Source organism: Macrobrachium rosenbergii, chromosome 28, assembly GCF_040412425.1.
Source record: "Macrobrachium rosenbergii isolate ZJJX-2024 chromosome 28, ASM4041242v1, whole genome shotgun sequence".
In the NCBI taxonomy this organism is placed as follows: domain Eukaryota; kingdom Metazoa; phylum Arthropoda; class Malacostraca; order Decapoda; family Palaemonidae; genus Macrobrachium; species Macrobrachium rosenbergii.
Window position 1 is genome coordinate 1573902 of NC_089768.1, and position 23070 is coordinate 1596971.

The 23070-nt window shown below is 44.2% G+C and overlaps 1 protein-coding gene and 1 non-coding gene across 3 annotated transcripts in view; both read right to left on the reverse strand.

Moving 5' to 3' along the window:
* The window catches only part of Cbp80 (Nuclear cap-binding protein subunit 1), a 198151-nt gene that overhangs the window by 145818 nt on the left and 29263 nt on the right, over nt 1-23070 (reverse strand). For both annotated transcript variants that reach the window (XM_067129891.1, XM_067129890.1), the window contains exon 3: nt 4581-4766. In XM_067129891.1, the coding sequence (XP_066985992.1) occupies nt 4581-4766 (186 nt within the window). The remainder of the gene's footprint in view (nt 1-4580; nt 4767-23070) is intronic.
* On the reverse strand, nt 21562-21680 carry LOC136854248 (5S ribosomal RNA). The gene has a single exon (XR_010857675.1). It is a non-coding gene; the product is annotated as a 5S ribosomal RNA (ribosomal RNA).

Consider the following 23070-nt stretch of genomic DNA (forward strand, 5'->3'; position numbering starts at 1 on the left):
ACCAGCGATTTCGGTTATGACAGGCCTAAAGATGGAATGACCTTCCTTACGACACAGACTTCCTCATGTCAAGCTGACCTGGTAAAGCTTACAGGTTGGCTTCTCAAGCTGAAAGAAACACTGTCTAGACATAGCTTTTAGAGTGTCTGGACTGTCTAGCTGTTCGCTCGGCAGTCGCCCGCAACTAGGTTCATCACGCAAGAGTTTGGATAATAATGGTGAAAATGCGGTTGTCTAAAAGATCTACTGCATGCGGAGGAACATCGGAACTTCTGTAAGGAGCATTAGGAATTCTGGAACCGAGGGCGTTAGGGCCAGCAAGGAGCTAGAGTCATAGACGTCTTGACACTACCGCAATTCCTGATTACCTGATGAATGAGACCGAATGCTGGAAAGCATAGTTCTAATGATCTTGTTCCCCCTGAGTTCTCAGATACGACATGGCAGTTACGATGTCACAAAGCAGACCCACTACTGTCTTGCGCACTAGGACTTAAAAACACCCGAGGGCTTCCTTTACAGCCCTGAGGTTCCCGAAGGTTATGACTCCTCTCGTTCCCGATCCCTCCAGAGGCCCGAAGCCCGGGTTCCTCCAAGGTTGCTCCCCAACCTTGATATGAGGCATCTGAGTACAGATGAACGTCGGGAAGAGGGGAGACTATAGACCTTCCGGATGTCAGATGCGCTTCTTCTGACTATCACAGACAATCCGACAAGCGAGAATCGTTCCAGATTATACCTGCATTCTCAATGTGGAAGTCCCAGCGATTCCTGAGACATACCTGAAGAGAAAGCAGACACAGAGAGAGAGAGAGAGAGAGAGAGAGAGAGAGAGAGAGAGAGAGAGAGAGAGAGAGAGAGAGAGAGAGAGAGAGAGAGAGAGAGAGAGAGAGAGAGAGAGAGAGAGAGAGAGAGAGAGAGAGAGAGAGAGAGAGAGAGAGAGAGAGAGAGAGAGAGAGAGAGAGGGGACACTCTTCTTCAAGTGGGTACCAGTTGTTCCCTGTTAGACAGGAACCCTCTACTTCAACATTTTGTACCCTCAACGATGCATAATTGCCGACACTGGAGACATGAGTTAGATGCAACAAGATCGTTATACTGGCCACATCCCTGAACCCAGAGCAGCCACACTAATCATAGCTTGCTGTGACGCTACTGCTGACAACGGCTATACAAAATTGACCATGGAGGAGATAGCCTCCTCCCTAAAAGACTGTTGCAGAGCACAAAAGGCGCCCTCAACAGAACCCTCTCCGAATGTCCGGATAGTGAGGCGGAAGCTTTAAAAGAAGTCCCTCCTCTTCTGCCAAGGAACGTTGTACAGTCAGGCGACATGTTAACCTGGTATGCCAGCCCTACTGACACCAAAGTGATGAGGTGTCAGGCAGAACCCGACCGGAGGGAGTATATCCATCTTGTTTGAGAAAACCCTATCAACCCGGACACATCCACACAGAGTGGGACAAGGCCTCCGAATGGCTGCAAAGGTGTCCTTCAAGATACAAGCCTCCCTAGATGAAACTGAGACCAAACAATTGATGAAGGAACCTGAGGGAGAAGAGCCTCAACAGATAGGTTGAGAGGAACCCTGACACCCGCAGAAGGGTTAACCGCTACCTTGTTAAAACCCCTCCTGAATACGAAGCAAGGTTGAATCCTGCTTACTCGACCCTATCAAAGCCACTAACCTATGTCTGCCTCCCTCAATGCCTGCCCAACACAGCCAAAGCAGACCAGATTCTTTGATGATTGAGCAACTACCGGTTCTGTCGCATATAGCGACTCGAACATCGTTTGATTCGGTAGTGTAGGCTTCTCCAGAACCTTGGATTGAGGATAAGCGAGGATGAAGTCTACCATCCGCTTATACTTATTCTCATTGGCTGAAGGAGAACTAATATCCGGTACCGGATCCTCTTCTTCAAATGAACAATCCTTGTCGGACTGGTCCGACCGAGCCGGATGATTGTCGGACTGGTCTGACCGAGCCGGAGGATCGTCGGACTGGTCTGACCGAGCCGGAGGATTGTCGGACTGGTCCGACTGAGCTGGAACAGGAAAGGGGCAGGCCGACCCCTAGCAAACGCCGAACTCCAAAACCCGGAACTTGCTACACCTGGGTGCGTGAGACGGACACCTGACGTATCAATCGCGAACACACTAGAGGCACCAAAGTAGGCTGCGCAAACCCCGCACCACCCAACGGGGATGACGCAACACTTGGGCCAGCCACACCTTGGCGGACCACGCCCACTCCTGAGAGCGAAGAGGCTGCAACACCCGAACCACTCAAATCCAGATGTATCAAAACCGCATGAGAATGGGAATCTGGAACTGAAGACCCGGAATCAACCCCGAACCAACATGGATGCCTATATGGGGGGACAGAGAAAACCTGCCGGAAAGTTGAGAAAGAAGAAGCCGAAGGAGGGAAGAAGGAAGAAGCCACACTCTGAGTAACCACCAGAGCGCCCAACGCCGACGTTGGACAGATGGAGAAGGTCCCAACCGGACTGAACTCAGAGGAGTATCGAAGGGGAAGTTATGAGGTACCGAACCGAAGGTAACAGAAGAAGGTAAATTACCAACTATCCTGGAGAATGGAAAGGCTGCGGAAACTATCGGTGCTGATACAATGAATGCTGGAGCAGGCGAATCGCCGACTGCCGTAGCATCCGCAAGAATCGCGGAGGATACATTACGGTTAGGAACCCGTAAAGAATGAAATAAGGAGTTGCTGACGTCTTCGCAAACACCTGAGAAGCAACTAGACCAGATGCCTGAGAAACTACAGGATTCGCAAAAGGTGATAAAGACGAAGGATCCGTAAAAAGTACCCCTTCCCTTAACCCCAAAGAGAGAGAGGGAGCCGCTGAAGCTCTAATATACAGGGTTGAAGCAAGAAAGCCTTGCTCTGCTAAGTTAAAAGCCAAGAAAACAGGATGAGCAACAAAGACCCCGAAGAGCCCTCCGAAGAGCGGACCGAAAAGAAGATTGAGAAGGGCAATGGAAGAAGGCTTAGAAGAAAATGAGGAAAAAACTGGAAAATTCTGTAGCGGCCAAAGAGCCCATAGATTTCAAAGAAAATAAACTGGTTCTGTTCCCCCCGCCCCTGATAATCTTGATAAACATTATCAAATCAGAAAATTCTTTAAGACATGATCATGAATATTGGAAAAACTCGATCGCCAGAATTACCACCATCGCAAGACAAAAGAAATTTTAAACCCCCAAAGGAAAAGGAACCTTCGAAGAAGGAGTATTCAAGGAAAAACAAAAATTCAGAACCAGATACATCAGAAACCAAATCTGAACGACCTTCCACGGATCTGGAAACCTTTGTTGCACAGAGCACGAAGCAGGAAATAAAACCGACGATTGATCTAATGAGAGACCTAAACATTAGAGACCCCAACCAAACCTGAACCCAAAGAAGACCACGTTCAACTACTTTTCCTGAATACTTCCTAAATTAGAATTCCTACCCTTCTGAGTGATTCCTAATTCTAAATCCACCTTAGAGCTTACGCTTTTAGAGGGGAAGGGGGAAATCTGCTGCCAACACTGCCTGCTCCCCGCCGGGGGGGCAGGCAGATCCTACCTTCGAGGTTTGAGGTTCTCCATGACCCCCGCCACCCATTAGGGCTGGTTCTGGAACAGGCAGGGGGCTGAAAAAGGGTGATTAGTATCTACAACACTATTACTACTATCCTTATCTCTAGTTTCCGTTAATTTAGTCATAAAGCTAGAAAAATAGACTAGACATACTCAGCTAGTAACTTGTCATCTAACTTTTTGAATAATTCTTCCATCTGATCTACCAAGACTCGCCGCCTATCTGACTGATACTACACTGTATCTTCCTACATAAAATACAAACAGAATGTCGATCGTGTTTGAGGGTACTCATCCTACGCTTGCAGGATGTGTAGGGCCGATGAGTGTCAGCATCTCCAGCAGAAGAAGGCTCTGTTGTTGAAGATGTAAACAAAGTGGAAGCATCGGCGCTAGCAGACGGCGACGTCGTCTTGTTTGACTTATCCAAACGAGTCCAAAGTACTGATCCCAAAGTCAAAATTGGGAGAGAAGTTCCAAATCCTATCAATAAAATATCCATCCAGGAGAAAATGCATTGAAAACAGTCCAAATCGTGATCTGATGTCCAAATTCTAAAATGGGGGTCGGGCTAAATGACCAAAAGTTCGCCTGATGTGGGACACACCCACACAGCATGGCGAACAAAAAGCAATTGGGGATCTCGGCCTCACTCGGCCGGGACTTGCAGCAGTGTTGCCAACGATACTTCAGGTAACTCACTTGACAAGATTTTCCTGTAAGCGTTGGTAACGCTAACAGTTAATTACCCACTTAGTGGGTAAAAGCTATGGCGATGTAGTTCGGGCTGGTAGGTGACCAGGGCTAATTCAGGTGTTCAGGGAGTGTATTACAATACACTATGTAATTGCCAACCTCCTTTTGTATGTTCATGTCCACTACAAAAACATGGTCTGTTTTTACTGCCAATGAAAATTATCCCATTAAATGGATATCATACAAGCATATTACCACTTTCATCCTACCTCTCCTCCAAAGTTGTAATTCTTTGCATTCAGAAGTCCAACAAGAGTAGTATAAATTGTTGTTTTTTCTGGCATCTTGACAGCACAATCACTTAGTATCTTGAGAATTTTGGTCTTGTAATTATTGATATCTGCCTCCAGTACACTTGCCAGACCTTCAAGATTACTCTCCAAAGATGAGGTGCTCTGGAACAAACGCACTTTATTAGGTACTTTACAGTTTGATTAATTCAATTTGAAATAAAATTTTGGCTTGTAAATACAACCTACCACATAAATAGAGTTCAAAGTTTTCAGGGTATGTAGAGAGATAAACATACATCTACTTTTGTGATATTATTGCTTTACATAATCTAATTAGTTAACTTTGCTCAGCACAACACTAGGTATGACAAAATACCTAGTAAATTAGATAACTAAGAAAACAAGTACACCACTTATCAGTGGAATCTACTTTTGGTCACCTATAAAATTCATCAACATAACACAAATTAAACCTTTAAGGATTACTATGTAGAGCAAAAATTTCCAATGCAAACAGTGACCACTCTATAAACTAACTTTTTCTTTAAGTTGAACAAATGACAATGTAGAAGCTACAGGTACCAGAAACCTTTGAGAAAGAAAAAACTTTTATTAAAAGTACCAAATCCTCTCTTCCAGGTACAATTGTATAAATCTTTTAAAATGCCAAATCAGAGGTGAAATGCACTATTTTCCAAACCATACAGGGTGGAAGAAAAATAATGTTACACTCCACATACCACATTAATCATGCTGACCATTTTTCCCATTAGTGTATCTTACAAACAACAAAAAAATGTGCAATGGACTCACAATGGCAACTAACACAAGAGTTTTTTCTTGGTTTTAGTAAAGGTAAACCCACCGCCAATTCTAAGATCAAAAGAAAGATGTGTTCCCTATAAATACTATGTTTATAATACTGCAGATTACTAATTTACCACATTTAGAAACATTCAGGTACAGAGCAGTGGCCTGGAAGCCCAATTGTTTTTGTACTCAAGCCTTGGTTCCTCACACTGGACTTGGACTTGGAGGTGAGACCAATGATGGAGGAGGAGGCCATATTGAAGGTGACAGCAGACTTTAAGGGATTCTACAGACACCTTTTCATATTTCCCAAGACCTCTGGAGGTTGGAGACTCAGCAAACGACCCTGCCCTCTAAACCATTAGAGTACCTACTTCACCTCTAGAATGGAGACAGTAGCCCCAGTACTTTGTATCATTTGTAAGAGCAACTTCTTAGCATCTACTGATGACAAAGATACAGACTTCCAGGTTCTAATCCATGATTCCTCAAAGAAATACCTTCAGTTCTTATAGCAGTTCATGGTCCTTCATTTTGAACTTGCAATAACTCAAATTTTTACTAAAGTATTGGCATAATTTGCTATATGGCCTCCAAGCTGGGGGCTTTAGTTTGGTGAGCTACCTAGCAAAGCTTTGGAAGCACCTCTTCAGCCTCACCAGCCTGTGCCTTTGTTTGGCCCTAATCACCAACAGGGCAAAATCAGATTTACATCCTTCCAAAGTGACTCTTTAAAGATGATCCAATGATGTAATCAAGTCATTAGGAAATTTCTCAGCCTATTAACCCTCAGTTCGACTGTCAGAAAGTAATGTAAAAACCTTTTACTATTGGGGGAAGCTAGTGCTCTAGGTTTTTTTCCACCTACATCTTTACATCTGCAATTGTATGTTCCAAAGATCCAGAGGACTATACAGTCAAATTTCCCAGGAATTCTGTTAGACATAAGATGGTGCAAGACATAGCCTACTTTTACAAATCACACAGTTCCTCAAGTGCCATGTGCTCCAGAGCTATTGCTGTTTTCTGACAGCTGAAAAGAGGATGGGACCCATGTCTCGGATTTGGCTGTGCTAGCCACTATAGCCAGCAAAGGGAAACCAGGAGCCAATCAACCTGCTGTAGCTGCAGACAATTGCTCTAAGTCTGCAGGCCTCTGATTCACCTTCTAGCAATAAAGACCTCTTTATGGGCACAGGAATTCCCAAGTTTGTTCCAGAAAGGTAACACGTGCTGACAGACTACTTCAGCTGCAGAGATAGGCTTACCATCATAGTAATCTCTAGACTTAGAAGTATGCAAAAGGATGTGGAGACTTCAGGCCACACCTATCAACCAACAGGAACAATCAAGACTTCTAACTATTTCTCAGCACTCCAAAACACAGTGGCTTGGGTGTATGAAAGCTTTCAGTATAGCTTCCATGGAACAACCAGGAGGTTCATGCCTTTCCTCCATTCCCCGTCACATGGCCAGCATTAGAGAAGTTGAAGCCTGCAAAAGTGACCATGCTAATTGTTGTTCCTCTCTGGCCACAGCGAGCCTTCTTACCAGACCTCTTAACCTTACTGATAAGACTGCCCAAGGTCCCTGTCATTGTGAGAAAAGCTGTTATGGCATCCTGACTTTTGGTGCTACAACCAGGACCTGCAGCTCCTCCACCTTCACACAATAGAGGATTTTCTGCCCAATAGTAAGGAAGTTGTCTTAATCTTCTACAACAGGCTATCAATCTGCTCTTTCTCAAGTCTTTCAAGGCAGAGACTTAGCTGTAACTTCATCTAAACAGCTGTAGTAGAATTTAGAGAGGGAGGCTCCTTCAAGATCCCTGAAGCACCAGCATGGGATCAGTCGTTGAATCTCAAATACCTTTATGGCGATATTTTGAACAATGATAACGCATCTCTAGAGAAGCTGATGACTACATTCCTCTTAGCCTTATCCTTCAATTGAAGAGTCAGAGGCCTACAGACCTTATTTAGATAAATATCCCACTCTGGGAACTGTCAGGGTGATAGTCTATTTCATGGCTGGGATTCCCCATAACTTGGAGTCTTTCTGCAATGTCTTGGTGTAGGGACTCCGTCCCTATCACCAGACTCTGGCAACTGAGTTTGTTTGCCATCCCATTCCAATGTCCGAGAATGTACTTGGCTGACAGCTCCACCAAGAGTGCTACTGCCCACTCACGTACCAGCATCAACCTGTGCAACTGGAAGGACACCAGTCCCCCCCCCCCTTTCCCCCTTGCTTGTTGACATATGCTACTAACATAGTGTTGTCACTCATCAATACCATAGAGTGCCCCACTACTTAGGCCCAGAACTTTTGCTAGGTTAAAAAGCCGCTTTGAGTTTCAGGACACTGATGTGGAGGTATCTGTCATTCTGGTTCCACACACCCGTAACGAACATTCTTCCAGGTATGTGCTCTATCCCTAGCAGATGCATCCAAAAAACAAGAGCACCTTGGGAGGGGGAGTGCCCAACAGCACCCCTAAAGAGAGGTTCTTGTCATCTATCTACTAAGCTAGCTCTGTCCTTACTTCCTCTGCGAGAGAAAGATGAGTGAAAGGCAGGTCTCTTGCTGGAGACCCATTCACTTTCATCCTCCACTAAAGAGCATGGAGATGAAGCACCCCTGACAGCCCAAATCAACAATGATGACAGGTTTGGAAGGTGTTGGGTCAAGTGAAGGGGAGTAAGGTTGGAAGCAGATGTGGGATAAGCTGACGTGCATGATGATCAGCATACGGGATAAGTTAGAGGAAGCCCAGGCAAGGGAAAGTAAATTGGTTACAAGGATATAGGTGATGGATGAGAAAGTGTGTGAGATGGTGAAGAAAATGGCTGAAATGGCTAAGTGGGCCCAGTGTTGGGAAGGGAAGTGAGAACAATGAGGTAAAAGGTGCAAAGGAGAAAATCTCTAAGAAAGGGAAGGAGTTTCAAGTAAGAGTAAGGGGGTAACTGCCAAGGATGATGAGAGTAAGGGGGTAACTGCCAAGGATGATGACGGTACGAGTGAGGTGAATGAAAGTGATGAGGAAGAGAAAAGTAAGAAAAGAGAGTGAAAGAAGAAAACACGAAAAGGGAAAGGTGTGAGGAAAGAGTAGAGAGGGGCAGCTCAGACTCGGAAGTTGAGAATGATTGGAAAAGTATTGGTGGTGGTATTAGCAGTAGTAGTAGTAGTGAAAGTTTGAGTGAGGCAAAGGAGAATGAGGCCAAAACAGTGCTCCTTAGGGAGGTTCCCCAGATTGAGAGATTTTGCACTGGGAAGGGAAGAGACATGTGTGAGTTTTTGATGAGTATGAGAAGTATTGTATGGGGAGAATCAATGTGTTTGGATGAGGTGGCTGGGAGAGTACCTGGATGGGCGGTTAAAGATGTGCTATAGACGTATGTGTGAGGGTGAACTAGGGTATGAGTCCATGAAGGCTAGAGTGATTAGGCAGGTGAAGAGGTGGTGAAGATGAAAGCCAGAGAGGAAGTGGGCTTGTATGCCCATAGGTTAGAAGCGTTGGCCAGAAGGAAGTATGGAGAAGAAGGAATTGAGGAAAACAAACAACTCATACTGAAGTTCTTGGCCACCATGCCAGAGAAGATTAGGGTAATTTTGAATGAGAAGATAATAGATCGGAAGCTTAAACTGGGAGAATGTTTCAGAGATCCTAGAAGATCTGAGAGTAGGTGATGATGAACCAAAGGAGATGTACACTGGGTCTGAGGTGGTAAATGGAAGGACATATAAGGACACTTTGGTGAGTGAGGAGATGGGTGTGATGCGAGCCTTGTTGGAAGAGTGTAGGAGAGACTGGGTGGAAAAACGAAGAAAGAATGTGCAAGTGAATGTGGGGAATACCAGGAAAAGGAACTGGAGCAGAACGCAAGAGAGGTTTAGGAGTGGGAGTGTGAGCAGAGCAAATGGGAATGTGAGGGGAAGATAGATGGGAGTGAGTAGTAGTGGTAAGGAGTATTACAGGTGTAGGACTGGGCACGTGAAAGCTGATTGCAGATGGGCCAATGGCGAGTATTTTGGCTGTGGAAAGAGAGGGCATATGTTGATGGAATGCCTGCAAGCGAAAGAGTTGAAGTGTTTCAGCTGCAGAAAGGTCGGGCATAGAGTGAGAGACTGCCAAAATGGAAGGAAAGTAGGAGTAAGCGGAAGTCATGGAAACTGTGGAAAGAATGGGCATTTCGCCAGGATATGTAAGAACCCTCTGAGCAAGTGTGAAGGATGTGGAATGGAGGGTTACATGAAGGAAGTCTGCTATACCAAACCCCAGCCTCAGGGGAAACTAAGTGTGAAAGGGGTTTACCATGGTTAGCCCTCTAATATAGAAGGGATAGATGAACTGCATGTGAGAAAAAGGCTTTTAAGTGGGAATGTCTGTTTTGGGGAACAAGTAGATTGTTGTTTGTGTGTTAGAGTAGAATATGGTGGTGTTACTGAAAGCGTTGATTGATATTGGTTGTAGCAGAAATGTGGTTTTCAAAAAGGCACATGAAAAAAATAAAAGAAAATGTAGTATGGAGGGAGGAATGTACTGGATATGTAACAGGGATTGGAGGATTGGAAGTAAAAGTGTGTACGAGGTTTGTTGAGTCGGGTACAGTTGCAGGAATAAGGCTGGAAGAGGATTTTTACATTGTGGATAAAGTGAATGAGAGGTATATGTTGCTGGGTATGCATTTTTGAAGAAAAACAGGATAAAAGGGTACCCAGACCATGAAACGATAGATACAAATGGGGAGTGAAACGAGTGTGAAGTTGTATGTGGAGGAGGATGGACAAATAAGTTTGAAGATGGTTTCTGGAGTGGAGGTGTATGCAATGGAGGACGTACAATTGCCAAGAGATTTGGGGAGTGTGCGGAGTGTGAAAGTAGGGTATTCAGTACCACCACACATGTATGGCAGCCTACCCTACATTATAAAGTATACTCTATACAGTACATACACGGTGTACAGGCAGTCCCCGGTTATCAGCGGGGTTCTGTTTCTGAGGGTGTGATGATAACCGAAAATCGCCGCTAACCAAAAATCGGCGATTTCGGCACCTTTTCGGTGATTCTCGAGGGTTATCGGAGCCGAAAAGCGCTGATTTTTGGTTATCAGCGCCTCTGTTAGGTATGTATTGGCGCCGATAAGCGGAAATCTGCAATTTTCGGCAACAAAAATTGCCGATTTTCATCGCTAGACAAGCGCCATAAAAACGGATCACTGTTAATCGAGCCCGCCGTTAACCAGGGACTTCCTGTAGTAATTATTAATATCAGCTGATTCTGGAGGTTCATGCAGAGTGACTTACGATAATTCAATACAAAAGAGAAATTGAATAACAAACAAGAATTAGCTTAGATTACACTATGGTATATCGTATACAATGAACACCCCGTATTCGCAGGGGATGCGTCCCACAACACCCCCCCAAAAATAGCTAAAATCCGAGAATACTTAAAACCCCTCTAAAAACACTTAGCACTGCCCATTTTGATAGTTTAAACACAGAAAAACCCTGTAAAAATGCATATACCTGAGTATTTTAATAGTTTTATCACAAAAAGTGCAATTATTCATGAAAATTATATGAAAATACAGTAATTAGTGAATACTTCTCAGTGAAAAATACCTCGAATGGGCGAATTTTCAGCGAATAATGGCTAGATATGTTCCACAGAGAAACCCGTGAATGCATGAGTCCGCGAATCATGAGAACGCGAAAACGGGGGGTTAACTGTACATATACAGTAGCCTAGCCTACATTAAACTGTACTCTATATTCACATATCGTATCATACAAACATCAGCATGTCTCAGTCTTAATTAGAATACGAGACTTGTATGTATGATGATACAGTGTGTACTTATGTATGATGATACAGTGTGTACTTCGTCTTGAATAGCGTATAATGTGTTTGCTACCAAACTGAGTTTCCTTCGTAAAGAAACTTACAGTTTTGCATTTGGTGCCTGTTCTTTAGTGTAAAATATTAATGTTGCGTCATCTACCCAACCAATATTTTCGTTTTTGAAAGGCATAACTAAATCTCAAACGTGTGACAGAAATTGAGACACGTAGATATCATCCTGGTCCATAAAGGTTAACTTTCTTTTTCCGAGTAGTGTTATAAACGTAACCTTGTATTCGCTCTGGACTGATTTTTTGAGAATGAAATGCACCAGCAAGTCTCAAATGATGTTTGATGAGTATTGAGATATGTATGTTAAAGGAATTGAGATATCTGTATAATGGTACTCTGTGTACGTCATAAATTTGTTCTTAAAAAATTAAATTGAACATATTATTACACTCTCCTTTGCAGAGAACTGAAAAATGTAAGGGTAGGAATACAGTGGGAGAGAATTGCAGATAAGAAACAAAATCATGTTACTGGTTTGGCAATGGACACAATGTTTACATTCACCGGTGAAGGCGAAATCGTTGGTTAAACTACGCTGTCGGTAGTTAAACAATTGATTATGAGTTCGCTAATGTGAAATATGACAAATTAAACAAAACAATCAAAAACTGTCCTGAATGTTGAAGGCTTGAAGGCTACCGAAATCGGGGATAAAACATCACCAAACTCCGGTCTCTGACCAGCAAATTTAAGAACAAAGCTGACAACCAGTCACCTGCACTAAACTGAAGCGCTAACCCATGAATTTTTTCATTTTATTATAAAAATGTCAATTTTATACATGCATATGTAACTTACCAAGTAATTAAATAGCTAAATCCCACATTGACAGGAGGTGGGAAGTATGGACATGTACTACTCAAAAAAAATTTACAAATGGAAATGCATTTGAAATAGATAAAAAGTTTGCATTGTGGTAATGCTTGTTGTAACCTTACCTGGGGAGAGAGCAAGAGCAGGAAGGTACTGCCTCTCGGTCGTTGCTCATCTCGACCTGTAGGGACATGACCGGCAATGTTAGGAACTGCCCCTACTCCAGTGGGAGCTTTGTGGTCAGGGAGTACTCCTATGACTTGACAAAGATAAATAAAATAATTGCCCTTGCCCTGGGTGTGAGCATACACCAATCAACACACCATAAAAAACAATATTACCTGAACACCAATTAAAAACTTATTACCCAACTGCAAAAACACAGATCGGACGGTGCTTCAGGTACCAAGTACCCCCTAGGCTTCCCAAAACTCAAGAACCTTAAACAAGGCTAGGAGACAGAGGAAAATAGAAGGATCACTCCTACCCCTCATTCCTAAGTGCCACGCCAGCCGCGGAGAATGGACCCAGCATACTGCAGTCCTCAAAAACTGTCTCGACATCACATAAATAATGGTTGGCAAAGACCAAGCGACACTTCCAGTAAGTCAATTGGATAATTGCAGACAGAGGGAGATTGTGTTTGAAAGCCAACGATGTGGCTACCACCCGCACTTTATAGGCCTTTACCTCTAACAAAGGTAAACCATCTTCTTGAATCCCCAAGTGAGATTCCACGATAATGTCTTGCAAAAAAGAATGAAATAGCATTCTTGGAGAGAGGGCACAAAGGATTCTTAACTGAGCACTAGAGATTATGAAAATTCCCTCTGATATTCTTGGTTCTCTTGAGGTAATACCTCAATGCTCTCACCGGGCACAACACTCTCTCTTGATCCGAAGGTCCCACCAGTTCTGTAAGGCTCTGAATGGAAAAAGAACAAGGCCATGGATTAGAAGGGTTCTCATTTTTAGCTAAGAGACCTAGAATGTACGTGCATAATGAGATCTCTTGGGAAAAACCAACTTGTTTATCCAGAGCATGCAGCTCACTGGCTCGTTTTGCTGTGGCTAAGGTGATTACAAATGGAGTCTTTCTGGATAAATCTTGAAAAAAAAGATGTGTGAATTGGTTCAAAAGGAGGGCCTGATAACCAATGTAGCACTATATCTAGGTTCCAAGACACTAGGAATTGATAATTCCATTCCAAGGTGTTACAGAATTTAACCAAGTCCAAAACGTCTGGGTTAGAGGAAATGTCTAAACCTCTATGCTTAAACACTGATTTCAGCATGGATCTGTACCCCTTGATCGTAGACATCGACAGGCCCCAGGAAGATCTCAGGTAGAGTAAAAATCAACTAGTTGGGCTATAGAGGTAGAAGAAGAAGAAATGTTATGTTCCTTACACCATCTGTGAAATACTGCCTACTTAGCTCGGTAGAGCTTGGAAGAAGATTTGCATCTACATCTCGCAATAGCATTTGCAACCTCTCTTGAAAACCCTTTTGCTCTGACAACCTTCCTGACAGTCTGAAGCCTGTCAGAGCGAGAGTGGACAAACCTTGATGAAACCAGTTGAAATGAGGTTGTCTGAGCAGATCTTTCCTCTGTGGAAGGAGTTGTGAAAATCCGATAGAAGTTTCAGAAGGTCCAGAAACCATTCCTTTCGAGGCCAAAAGGGGGCCACCAGAATCATCGATGTGTGATGGGAAGTCCTGAACTTGTTTTATTACTTCTCTCACTAAACTGAATGGAGGAAAGGCGAACACCTCCAGGTCTGACTAGTCCTGGAGCATCGCATCCATTGCCCACGCTTGAGTTTCGGGCGCTGGAGAGTAATACGTAGGGAGGCGATGGTTCCTGGACGTTGCAAACAAGTCTACCCATGGAGTCTTCCTGCTCCAACTGACCTTTAGGAAGAACTGTAAAGGCCTCACATGCAGTCTCCCCAACAACACGAACACCTCGATGGAGGAGAGGGTTCCTAGAAGGCTCATCAAATCGTTGGCAGAGCAGGACCGAAGATTCAGAAAGTGATGAATTTTTTGGATGCACGACTGCACTCTCGTCTGACAGAAAAGCCCAAAAAGTTCGAGAGTCTATCCTCATCCCCAAATAGACTATTGATTAAGAAGGAAATAGTTGGGACTTTTCTTGGTTGATTAAAATGCCCAAATCCAGGGCTAACTGAGGAGCCAGTACAGGCAGTCCCCAGTTATCAGCGGGGGTTCCGTTCAGAGGGTGTGATGATAACGATAACCGAAAATTGCTGCTAACTGAAAATTGCCGATTTTTGGGGCTTTTTCTGTGATTTTTGGGGCTTATCAGCGTCGAAAAGCACCGATTTTCGGTTGTCGGTGCCTCTGTTAGGTATGTATCAGTGCCAATACCCAATTATTGGCGCTGATAAGTGGGAATCGGCGATTTTTGGCATTGAAAATTGCCAATTTTCGTCACTAGACAAACCCCATAAAACCGGATTGCCATTAACCAAGCCGGCCGTTAACTGGGGACTGACTGTACTAGGATCGCCTTTGGGGTTCAGTGATAGAAGAAGAGGATACAGTCTTCAAAGTTTGTTTAACAGAAGGCTCCAAAACAGGTTGACCCGCTGAAATAGGAATGTCTGAGTCAGACGAAACCTCAGACATGTAATCCAACACTGGATGAGAACTGGAAGCCAATGGGATGTCGGAAGCTACTGCGCACACTGATCCCAGTGCATGCTTATGAGCCACTGGGAGCTCTGATCCCATGGGAGAAGTTGATCCCTTTGAACACTTATGAGCCAATTGGGGCTTGGGAGCCAATTGGCGCTTGGGAGCCACTGGGAGCTCGGTATCCAACAGGATCCTTTTGACACCTGCGAGGAATTGATGGCTGTTCATCCAAGACGTGCCTCTTCAAAGGCCTGAAGGAATCCTGAAACTGCCAACTGCATCCTTCCGGCTCAGAATCAGAACCACTGGAGGGTAAGGTGTGGTCCACTGGTACACCTTTCCAGCGCTTGGCTACCGAAACTTGGGAAAAATTAAGTATATCTTAGTTTAACCAGACCACTGAGCTGATTAACAGCTCTCCTAGGGCTGGCCCGAAGGATTAGATTTATTTTATGTGGCTAAGATCCAACTGGTTACCTAGCAACAAGACCTACAGCTTATTGTGGAATCTGAACCACATTATGACAAGAAATGAATTTCTTTCACCAGTAATAAATTCCTCCAATTCTTCATTGGCCGGTCGGAGAGTCGAACACTGGGCCAACAGCGTGCTAACCGAGAGCTCTACCCACCCATCCAATGAAGAACCCATAACTTGGGAGGTAGCGACAAGTTCAGCTGAGGGAGCAACTACGGGCTACCAGGGCAGGGTGGGTACCAGTGACCTGGCAAGACAGGGCACTGGGGCTGGTACTGGGGTCCGAAGAACCCAAGGTAGTGGTTGCACCCGTGCAGTCAGCAATGGGACCAGCTACCATGGTACCCCTTGCGAGAGATCAGGGTTGGTACTGATAGCCTGGGTAGGTGGCCTACCGGGGTCAGTCCAGTACACCGGCAGTCTGAAGAACCTCAGGTAGCGGTTGCACCCACGCTCTAAGCAATGGGAGCAGCGGTACCACTAGCAAGAGACCAGGGCTGGTACTGAAGGCCCAGGTAGGAGGCCTACCTGGGCTGGTAACTGTACACCAGGGGCCCTAAGAACCCCAGGCAGTGGTTGCACCTCTGCATTCAGCAATGGGAGTAAAGGTGCCATGGTACCACTAGTGACAGACCAGGCCTGGTACTGGTAGACTGGGTAGGCAGGCTACCAGGGTCAGTACCAGAACCCCACATAGCAGCTACACCTGTGCGCAGGGCAACGGGAGCACAAGGCAGCCTTCCTCTTCCTCTGCTTGTTACCCTTAGAAAACGAAGACAAAATTAACGATTTCCTTCTCATCTTCTTGAATTTGCCACGCATGGCTTCAACAACAGTGTGTAGAGTAGAACAACACAGAGATGATGTATGTGGCAGTACCTGGGAACTTAATCCCAATACTGCATGAGGGGCTACGAAGGGAGTAGGAGCAGTCCTGCAGTTAGCAGACGCCGTGGCTGGTAAGTTATCCCAAACACGGTTGGAGCAGATACCAGCAAGCCCATCAAACCTAAGAGTGATCATTCATTAAGTTCAAAAGACACTCGGCTCTCCCGAGAAGCCTAGAGAGGCACATAACTCTCTAAGGCCCTCAGCCTCCACAGCACCTGAAAAAAGTCAGGTTAGATTGTTTATTAAACTCTGTCATGGTGTGACATAATAAATGAGGATCAACCTCAAAAGCAGAGAGAAACCAAATACAGTCTGTCCTTCCCTGGACAGTGCCTAATCCAGAGGTTTCCTCTTCAAAAGTGCTAAAGTGATTGAAGGGTTTGTATATATGTTGTATGGAAGAACACCCATACACCCTTGTTTCCGATTACTTTTGGAAAAGTTGCTCATGTTGGTAGCTGAGGATCAATTTCTCTCTCTCTCTGGCATTCTCACCCCCTCTCTCTTGACCCTTCTCTCTCTCAAAATGCCCTAAACTATTATGTGGAAATTAAACCTAATCTTACCAAAAATAGTTTATTCTGTAAAGCTAACAAACAAATTAAAAACTTGGTACAATAATTAAGAAAAGAAAATGCTAAAAACACAAAAGGAAGTCCTTAAGTCATTGTTCCTTTTAAATGACCATTCCCACTGTGACTGTGTTACACGCATGTCTGTGCAGGTGTGTGTCCACCCCAATTAACCATGGTTCCATTGAAACATTCTGCCAAAGAAAGGAACCATCTCTATTAAAAATCAAATATCACCCAGTTCATCAACACACAGCAACTCATCATAAAAATGTTAGACAATGGTAAAGGAACACTCACTAGAAAATCAGGTCTGTAAAGGTTAGTAACTTTCCAAGATCTACTCACTCTCCAGCAAATGGGAATTCCAATTCCCAGCATGTCCAACACGTCCTTCCAATCTGGTTTATCACAAAAGAGCACAGTTTCACAAGCCTCTTCGCACCGAGCGTTTCCGTACCACACGAACAGATCCACATTTCTGTTTAACATGTCAGGAAATCCAACTAGAACCGGACCCCCCCGGCTTCTAGAGCAATCCATGCTGACTCTACTTCTGCTACACATGAACAGTATCCAAAGTCCCTTCGACAAGGTTAACGATGCTGAATTTGCACCGAAAGTGGCCAGTCGTGCTCGGGCAGTGCTGAATCCGAAAACACCCAAGCATTCGCTTCCTGCCCTACCTGACCTCTGCACTGCATGTCATGCAGTTACATTCATAAAACATATAACACAAACAATCACACTTAAATATATCAATAAAATACACAATGAAAGAAAACAAACGACAGTCGGGTAGAGAAGTCCAGAGATGTCTTCACACACACACACAATGGTGGCTGAAAACAAAGTGGAATGCAGACCGACGAGTAGGCGGGGCTTCCCCCGTACCATTGGTGTCTGAAAGTTAAACAGCCATTCCAGCGTGCATCTGCAAGCTAAATCCTATGTAAAGACCAAATGTTTGTATTTGCAAAGGAACAAATATATATCTGTAGTATCTGCTAAAATGCTTTACCATAATGCTTGAGTACTTTTGCAAACTTCTGTACCTGTAAACACACATTGGAATGTAAACCATTGCTTTAAGCACATAGCCCCTTGATAGTCTCATTATTCCAGTAATTACCCAATGTGGTCCATTACTCATTTAAAAGACCTCTTGGGATTTTTGGTAAACAATCCTCCCTCAAGCAGCTACTCAGGTTAATATAACGGGTTCTGTGTTGTAACAAATCCAATTTATGTCAAGTTTTGTGATTTGCAAAATTTTAATTAACTTTTTTCATTACATTAGGAAAAAATGCCATTCCTCCTGAACCATTCCAAGTTGCATCTGAATCATTTATGCAAAGAATGAATAGTTTTCACCAACAGGGGCACTCAGGGATTTGGATGCATGCTCTGAGAAGAGAGAAGAAAGACTTTCTTCTGTGATACTTCTGCAGATGACTACTACTGAAGATATGGCAATTTGTATGTGAAAAGCATTTCATTTTTTTTTTTTTAAATAAAAATGACATTTTTATAATAAGATTTTATATCATACTTACCTGTTGTTTGCATATAGCTGTAATTCTCGGTCTCGACAGAAAATTCAAAACTGGCGGTTCCGCTAATATATGGTCAGGTGATACGACTACCCCGCCCTCTACCGGGGTACCTGGATCCATTTCCATCAACAACTAATCATATTTTCTATGTCCCCTTGTCCCTTGCGGGGAGGCGGGTGGGAATGTTTTATATGTAAACAACAGGTAAGTATGATATAAAATCTTATTTTATCATAAAAATGATATTTTAATGATAAAATAAAGTTTGTTCATACTTACCTGGCAGATATATATATAGCTGTATTCTCCGAAGGTCCGACAGAATTTCAAATTTCGCGGCACACGCAGTGGCCGGTCAGGTGGTTAGTACCCATTCCCGCCGCTGGGAGGCGGGTATCAGGAACCATTCCCATTTTCTATTCAGATTTTCTAACGCCACTGTCTCCTGAGGGGAGGAGGGAGGGCAATATAAATATATATATCTGCCAGGTAAGTATGAACAAACTTTATTTTATCATTAAAATATCATTTTGTTCATGAGACTTACCTGCCAGATATATATATAGCTGAATACCACCTTTGGAGGGGGTAGAGACAGCCAAGAAATAGGAAAAAACCAATTATTGGTAAAATTATTTTGGTTCCTTATCTGATAGCGTAGCTGACTGAGTGGTTACTGTCACTCTAGTCTGCTTCTGCTTTACTAGAGACCCCAGCGAGGTAGTGACCTATATAGCTGGCGACTTCTAGATGATCTGTCAACGGGGCGTGACCACAATGTGACTAGATCATAGCCCATACAAAGAGGACAAAAGAGCATTACTAACCACCTAACCAACACCTAAAGCGTTAGTTTGCAAAGGATTGGGAAGACTGCCTCCAGTAGTCGACCCAACAACCACAAAAACACAATTAAAAAGGGGATAGGATCAGAGTTACCCCCTGTCCCCAAGGTTGCTGAAGCAGCAATGTATGGTCCCAGCGAAAAGCAATTTCGTATGCTACCTAAACATCTTGCCAAGAGTGTGAGGCAAACACCGAATTGACTTCGCCAAAATGTGGCACTAAAAATGTCACTGAGTACCATATTTTCTTGAACGCCATGGAGGTAGCAACTGCCCTCACCTCGTGAGCGTTAACTCTCAACAACTTGAAGTTGGAGTCGTCACAACTAGAGTGTGCGCCCTTAATGACGTTCCTAATGAAGAATGCCAGTGCATTCTTCGACATAGGTTTAACTGGTTGCCTCACAGAACACCATAAAACATCCAATGGACCACGAGTGTCCTGTGTTCTTTTAAGGTAGTACTTGAGAGCTCTAACTGGACATAGAACTCCCTCAGGTTCCTGTCCAATAAGGTCTGCTAAACCTTTAATTTCAAAGTGTCTAGGCCAAGGGTTAGAAGACCTATCATTCTTAGCCAAGAACTTAGGGCTTAAAGAATAGACAGCATTGTGTTCCTTGAAGCCCACATGACGGCCTCAACTTCTCTCACTCTCTTCTTCGCCAGAGCAGGGAATGCCGTTTTCGAGTAACATCCTTAAGAGATGCAGAGTGGAGAGGCTCAAAAGGACTAAACATCAAAAACTTGAGCATTACGTCCAAGTTCCAAGCAGGGGAAATCAGCTGAGGAACCTTGGACGTCTTGAAAGAGCTCAAAGATCGTGGAGGTCCTTATTGTCAGACAAAGCTAATCCTCTGTGTCTGAATACAATCGAAAGCATGCTCCGATAACACTTGATAGTCGGAACTGCTATATCGAGTTTTTCTCTTAAGTAAAGGAGAAAATCCACAACCTGGCTCACAGTGATAGAGGAAGAGGAAAAGCCCTTCTTTCTACACCAACCTTTGAAGGTTGCTCACTTCGCTAGATATATCCTTTAGATGAAGAACTTCTGGCTCTAGCGATGGCCCGTGCCACCTGGCCAGAAAAAACCCCTTCGCTCTGACCAAGTTTCGATAGTCTGAAAGCAGTCAGGTTCAGAGCGGGAGATTCAAAGATATCTCGTGAAGTGGGTTTGTATGAGCAGGTCTGCTCTCATAGGAAGGGTCCTCGGAACGTCTACCAACCAGAAGAGAAACTCCGAGAACCAGTGGTTCAAGGCCAAAACATGGGGATGAGAGTCATCCTCGTCCCTTGTGAGGCCGCGAACTTGCGTATGACTTCTCCCAGAATTTAGAACGGGAAAAAGGCGAAACATCTATTCCCGTCAATCCCAGGGAAGAGCAACTATCGCAACTGCCCCAGGGTCGAGTACAGATGAGCTTTACAGAGGAGCCTCGCTGTTCTTGAGGTCGTGAAAATATCCACAAGATGGCGACCCCAAAATTTCCAAAAATCTTGGCAAACCTCCTGATGAAGGGTCCATTCCTTTGGCAGGAGTTGATGGCGCCAACAGAGCAGGTCTGCTCGAACATTTTCGACCTCTGCCACAAAACTTGTGAGAATCGAAATGTTGCGAGCATAGGCTCAAAGAATAATCTCTCTTGCAAGGCTGAACAGGGAACAAGTATTGTCCGAGTTTGCTAGAACTACACGATTGCAAACTTGGACTCAAGAATTGGCGAGCTAAAAGATAGCCGCCAAATCTTGAAGTCGATGTGCCAGGACACCTGTTCCTCTCTCCAGGTTCCTAACACTTTCTCTCCCTCTAGTGTTGCCCCCCAACCTGTTGAAGACCCGTCGGAAAAACAACACTAGGTTGGGGTTCAGAAGCTTGAGGGAGATCCCTTCCTGCAATTCCGTTGGATCGAGCCACCACCACAGATCCTCTTTATATAAGGAAGAATTCTCAATTCCTCTTTCAAGTCTTCCTTGCTTTGTCAGTTCTCCAACAAAAGAACTGAAGAGGCCTGAGATGCAGACTCCCAGAAAACAAACTTCTCCAGCGAGGAAATGGTCCCCAGCAGACTCATTCCTTCCTTCACCTAGCATGTTTCCTTTTCCAAGAAGGCCGAAACTTTTTCGTACATAGAAGTTGCCGTTCTTGCGACGGAGACACTATAAAAGCCGCTGAATAGATCTGAATTCCCAGACACAATGGACAGTGAGGGGATCAGCTGCGACTTCTCCACAGACCAGAAGTCCGGACTTCACGAGTTGCAGAGTCAACTGGAGGTCCTCCAGATACCTTCGTTCGACGACGCCGAATCAACCAGTCGTCCAAGTAGAGTGAGATCCTGACGTCGACAGATGCAACTGCATCGCAACGTTTTTCATGAGACGTGTAAACACCCTCGAGCAAAATGTGACGCCAACAGCATCTGGAGTTCCCAGGCGGTCAACCATCCAAGTACTGACCAGACCCAACGTTGCTTAACTTCGCTGATCGGACGAGAAGCGGTGTTTTCAACGTGGTATGGCCGCTGTGCAGAGTCCAAAGCAGAGAGCCCTGAACTGGTACGTCTAGTCCCCAAGACAACCTGAGATACTTCACCGAACGTGGATGAATTGGGGCGTGAAGATAAGTATCTTGGAGATCCAAAGATACCATCCAATCCCCGGGATGAAGGGCTCCTAGTATTGACTGCGAGGTCTCCATCTTGAACTTTTCCTTCCGGACCAAGTTGTTCGACCTGTTGACGTCCAAGACGGGTCTCCAGCCTACTGAAAGTTTCGGGACTAGAAACAATCTGTAGTAAAATCCCGGGAACACCGAGTCCAATATCTGTTCCACTGCTCTCCGCTCGAACATCTGTTCGAGCAGGTCAAACAATTTTCTGTTTGACAGGAAGGCAGTTGGGAAACAAAAAACAAAAGAGGAGACAGGAAGGGAATCAAGTAACCTCTCTCTAACAGTAGGAGGGACCAAACGTCTGCCCCACTCTCTTTCCAGGCTTGTGCAAAATGAAGCCTGGTTGCAAAGGAGTCTGGAGATGAAGGGAGTCACTTGCTACCTCTCTTGAAGTGACATTCCTTCGGGAAAAAAACTCTTTCGTGGTGCGGGTCTCATGTTGCTTCCCATGGAAGCCCCTTTGTTATGCAAACATTTAGCTTTAGTTTACTTTTTGTATCAGAGATCGGTGCAAGCGTTATGAAGGAGATGCAGTTTGAATGTCGATAACTTTAGTTTTGAGAAAAAAGATATTTTTTGCTTCTCTGTGTTTTTATTTGCTTGCCGTTACACAGTTTGATGTTTTTATGACATAATGAAAAGCCAAAAAATAGACCTGCAAAGTAATATAACTTCGCTAAATGAAGCTAAATGAAGCGAGTGCCAAAACACGGCTGAGGTTGGCCAGCGCGACGTTTTACTTAGTCAAGCTCTGAGCTGCTACTGACTGACTGCCACTGACTGCCCTGCGGCATTCCTGTCTTTCGCTGATGCGTACTATGTCCACAGGGTTGCCATAGATCGCATTAGATATTATTTCATAGCTAAAAGGAAATTACCACCGATATACTGACAATATCATTACATTATATGAAAAATGTAATTTGACTATGATAGGTTACTGTTTTGTTTATAACTTCTAACTGTGGCGAACTTTTAAATAAAACTTTCTGAGAAGATAGTCAGGATATGTATGATGCCATATATAAAATATCCCAGAAAATTTATTTCCGATTTTTTCACAAACGCCCCCTTAAGACAAAGATAACTGCGAGGGTGGAGAGAGAGGAGCCGAAGGTTGAAAAGTCTCAGGAAACAGATCCCAAAGAAAAAGCCAGAGTCTGATAATCAGAGGAAGAAGAAGACGAAAGAAGTTTCTCTTCATACAAAGGCTGTGACGAAAGAGGATGTTCTTCCGCAGCTGGTG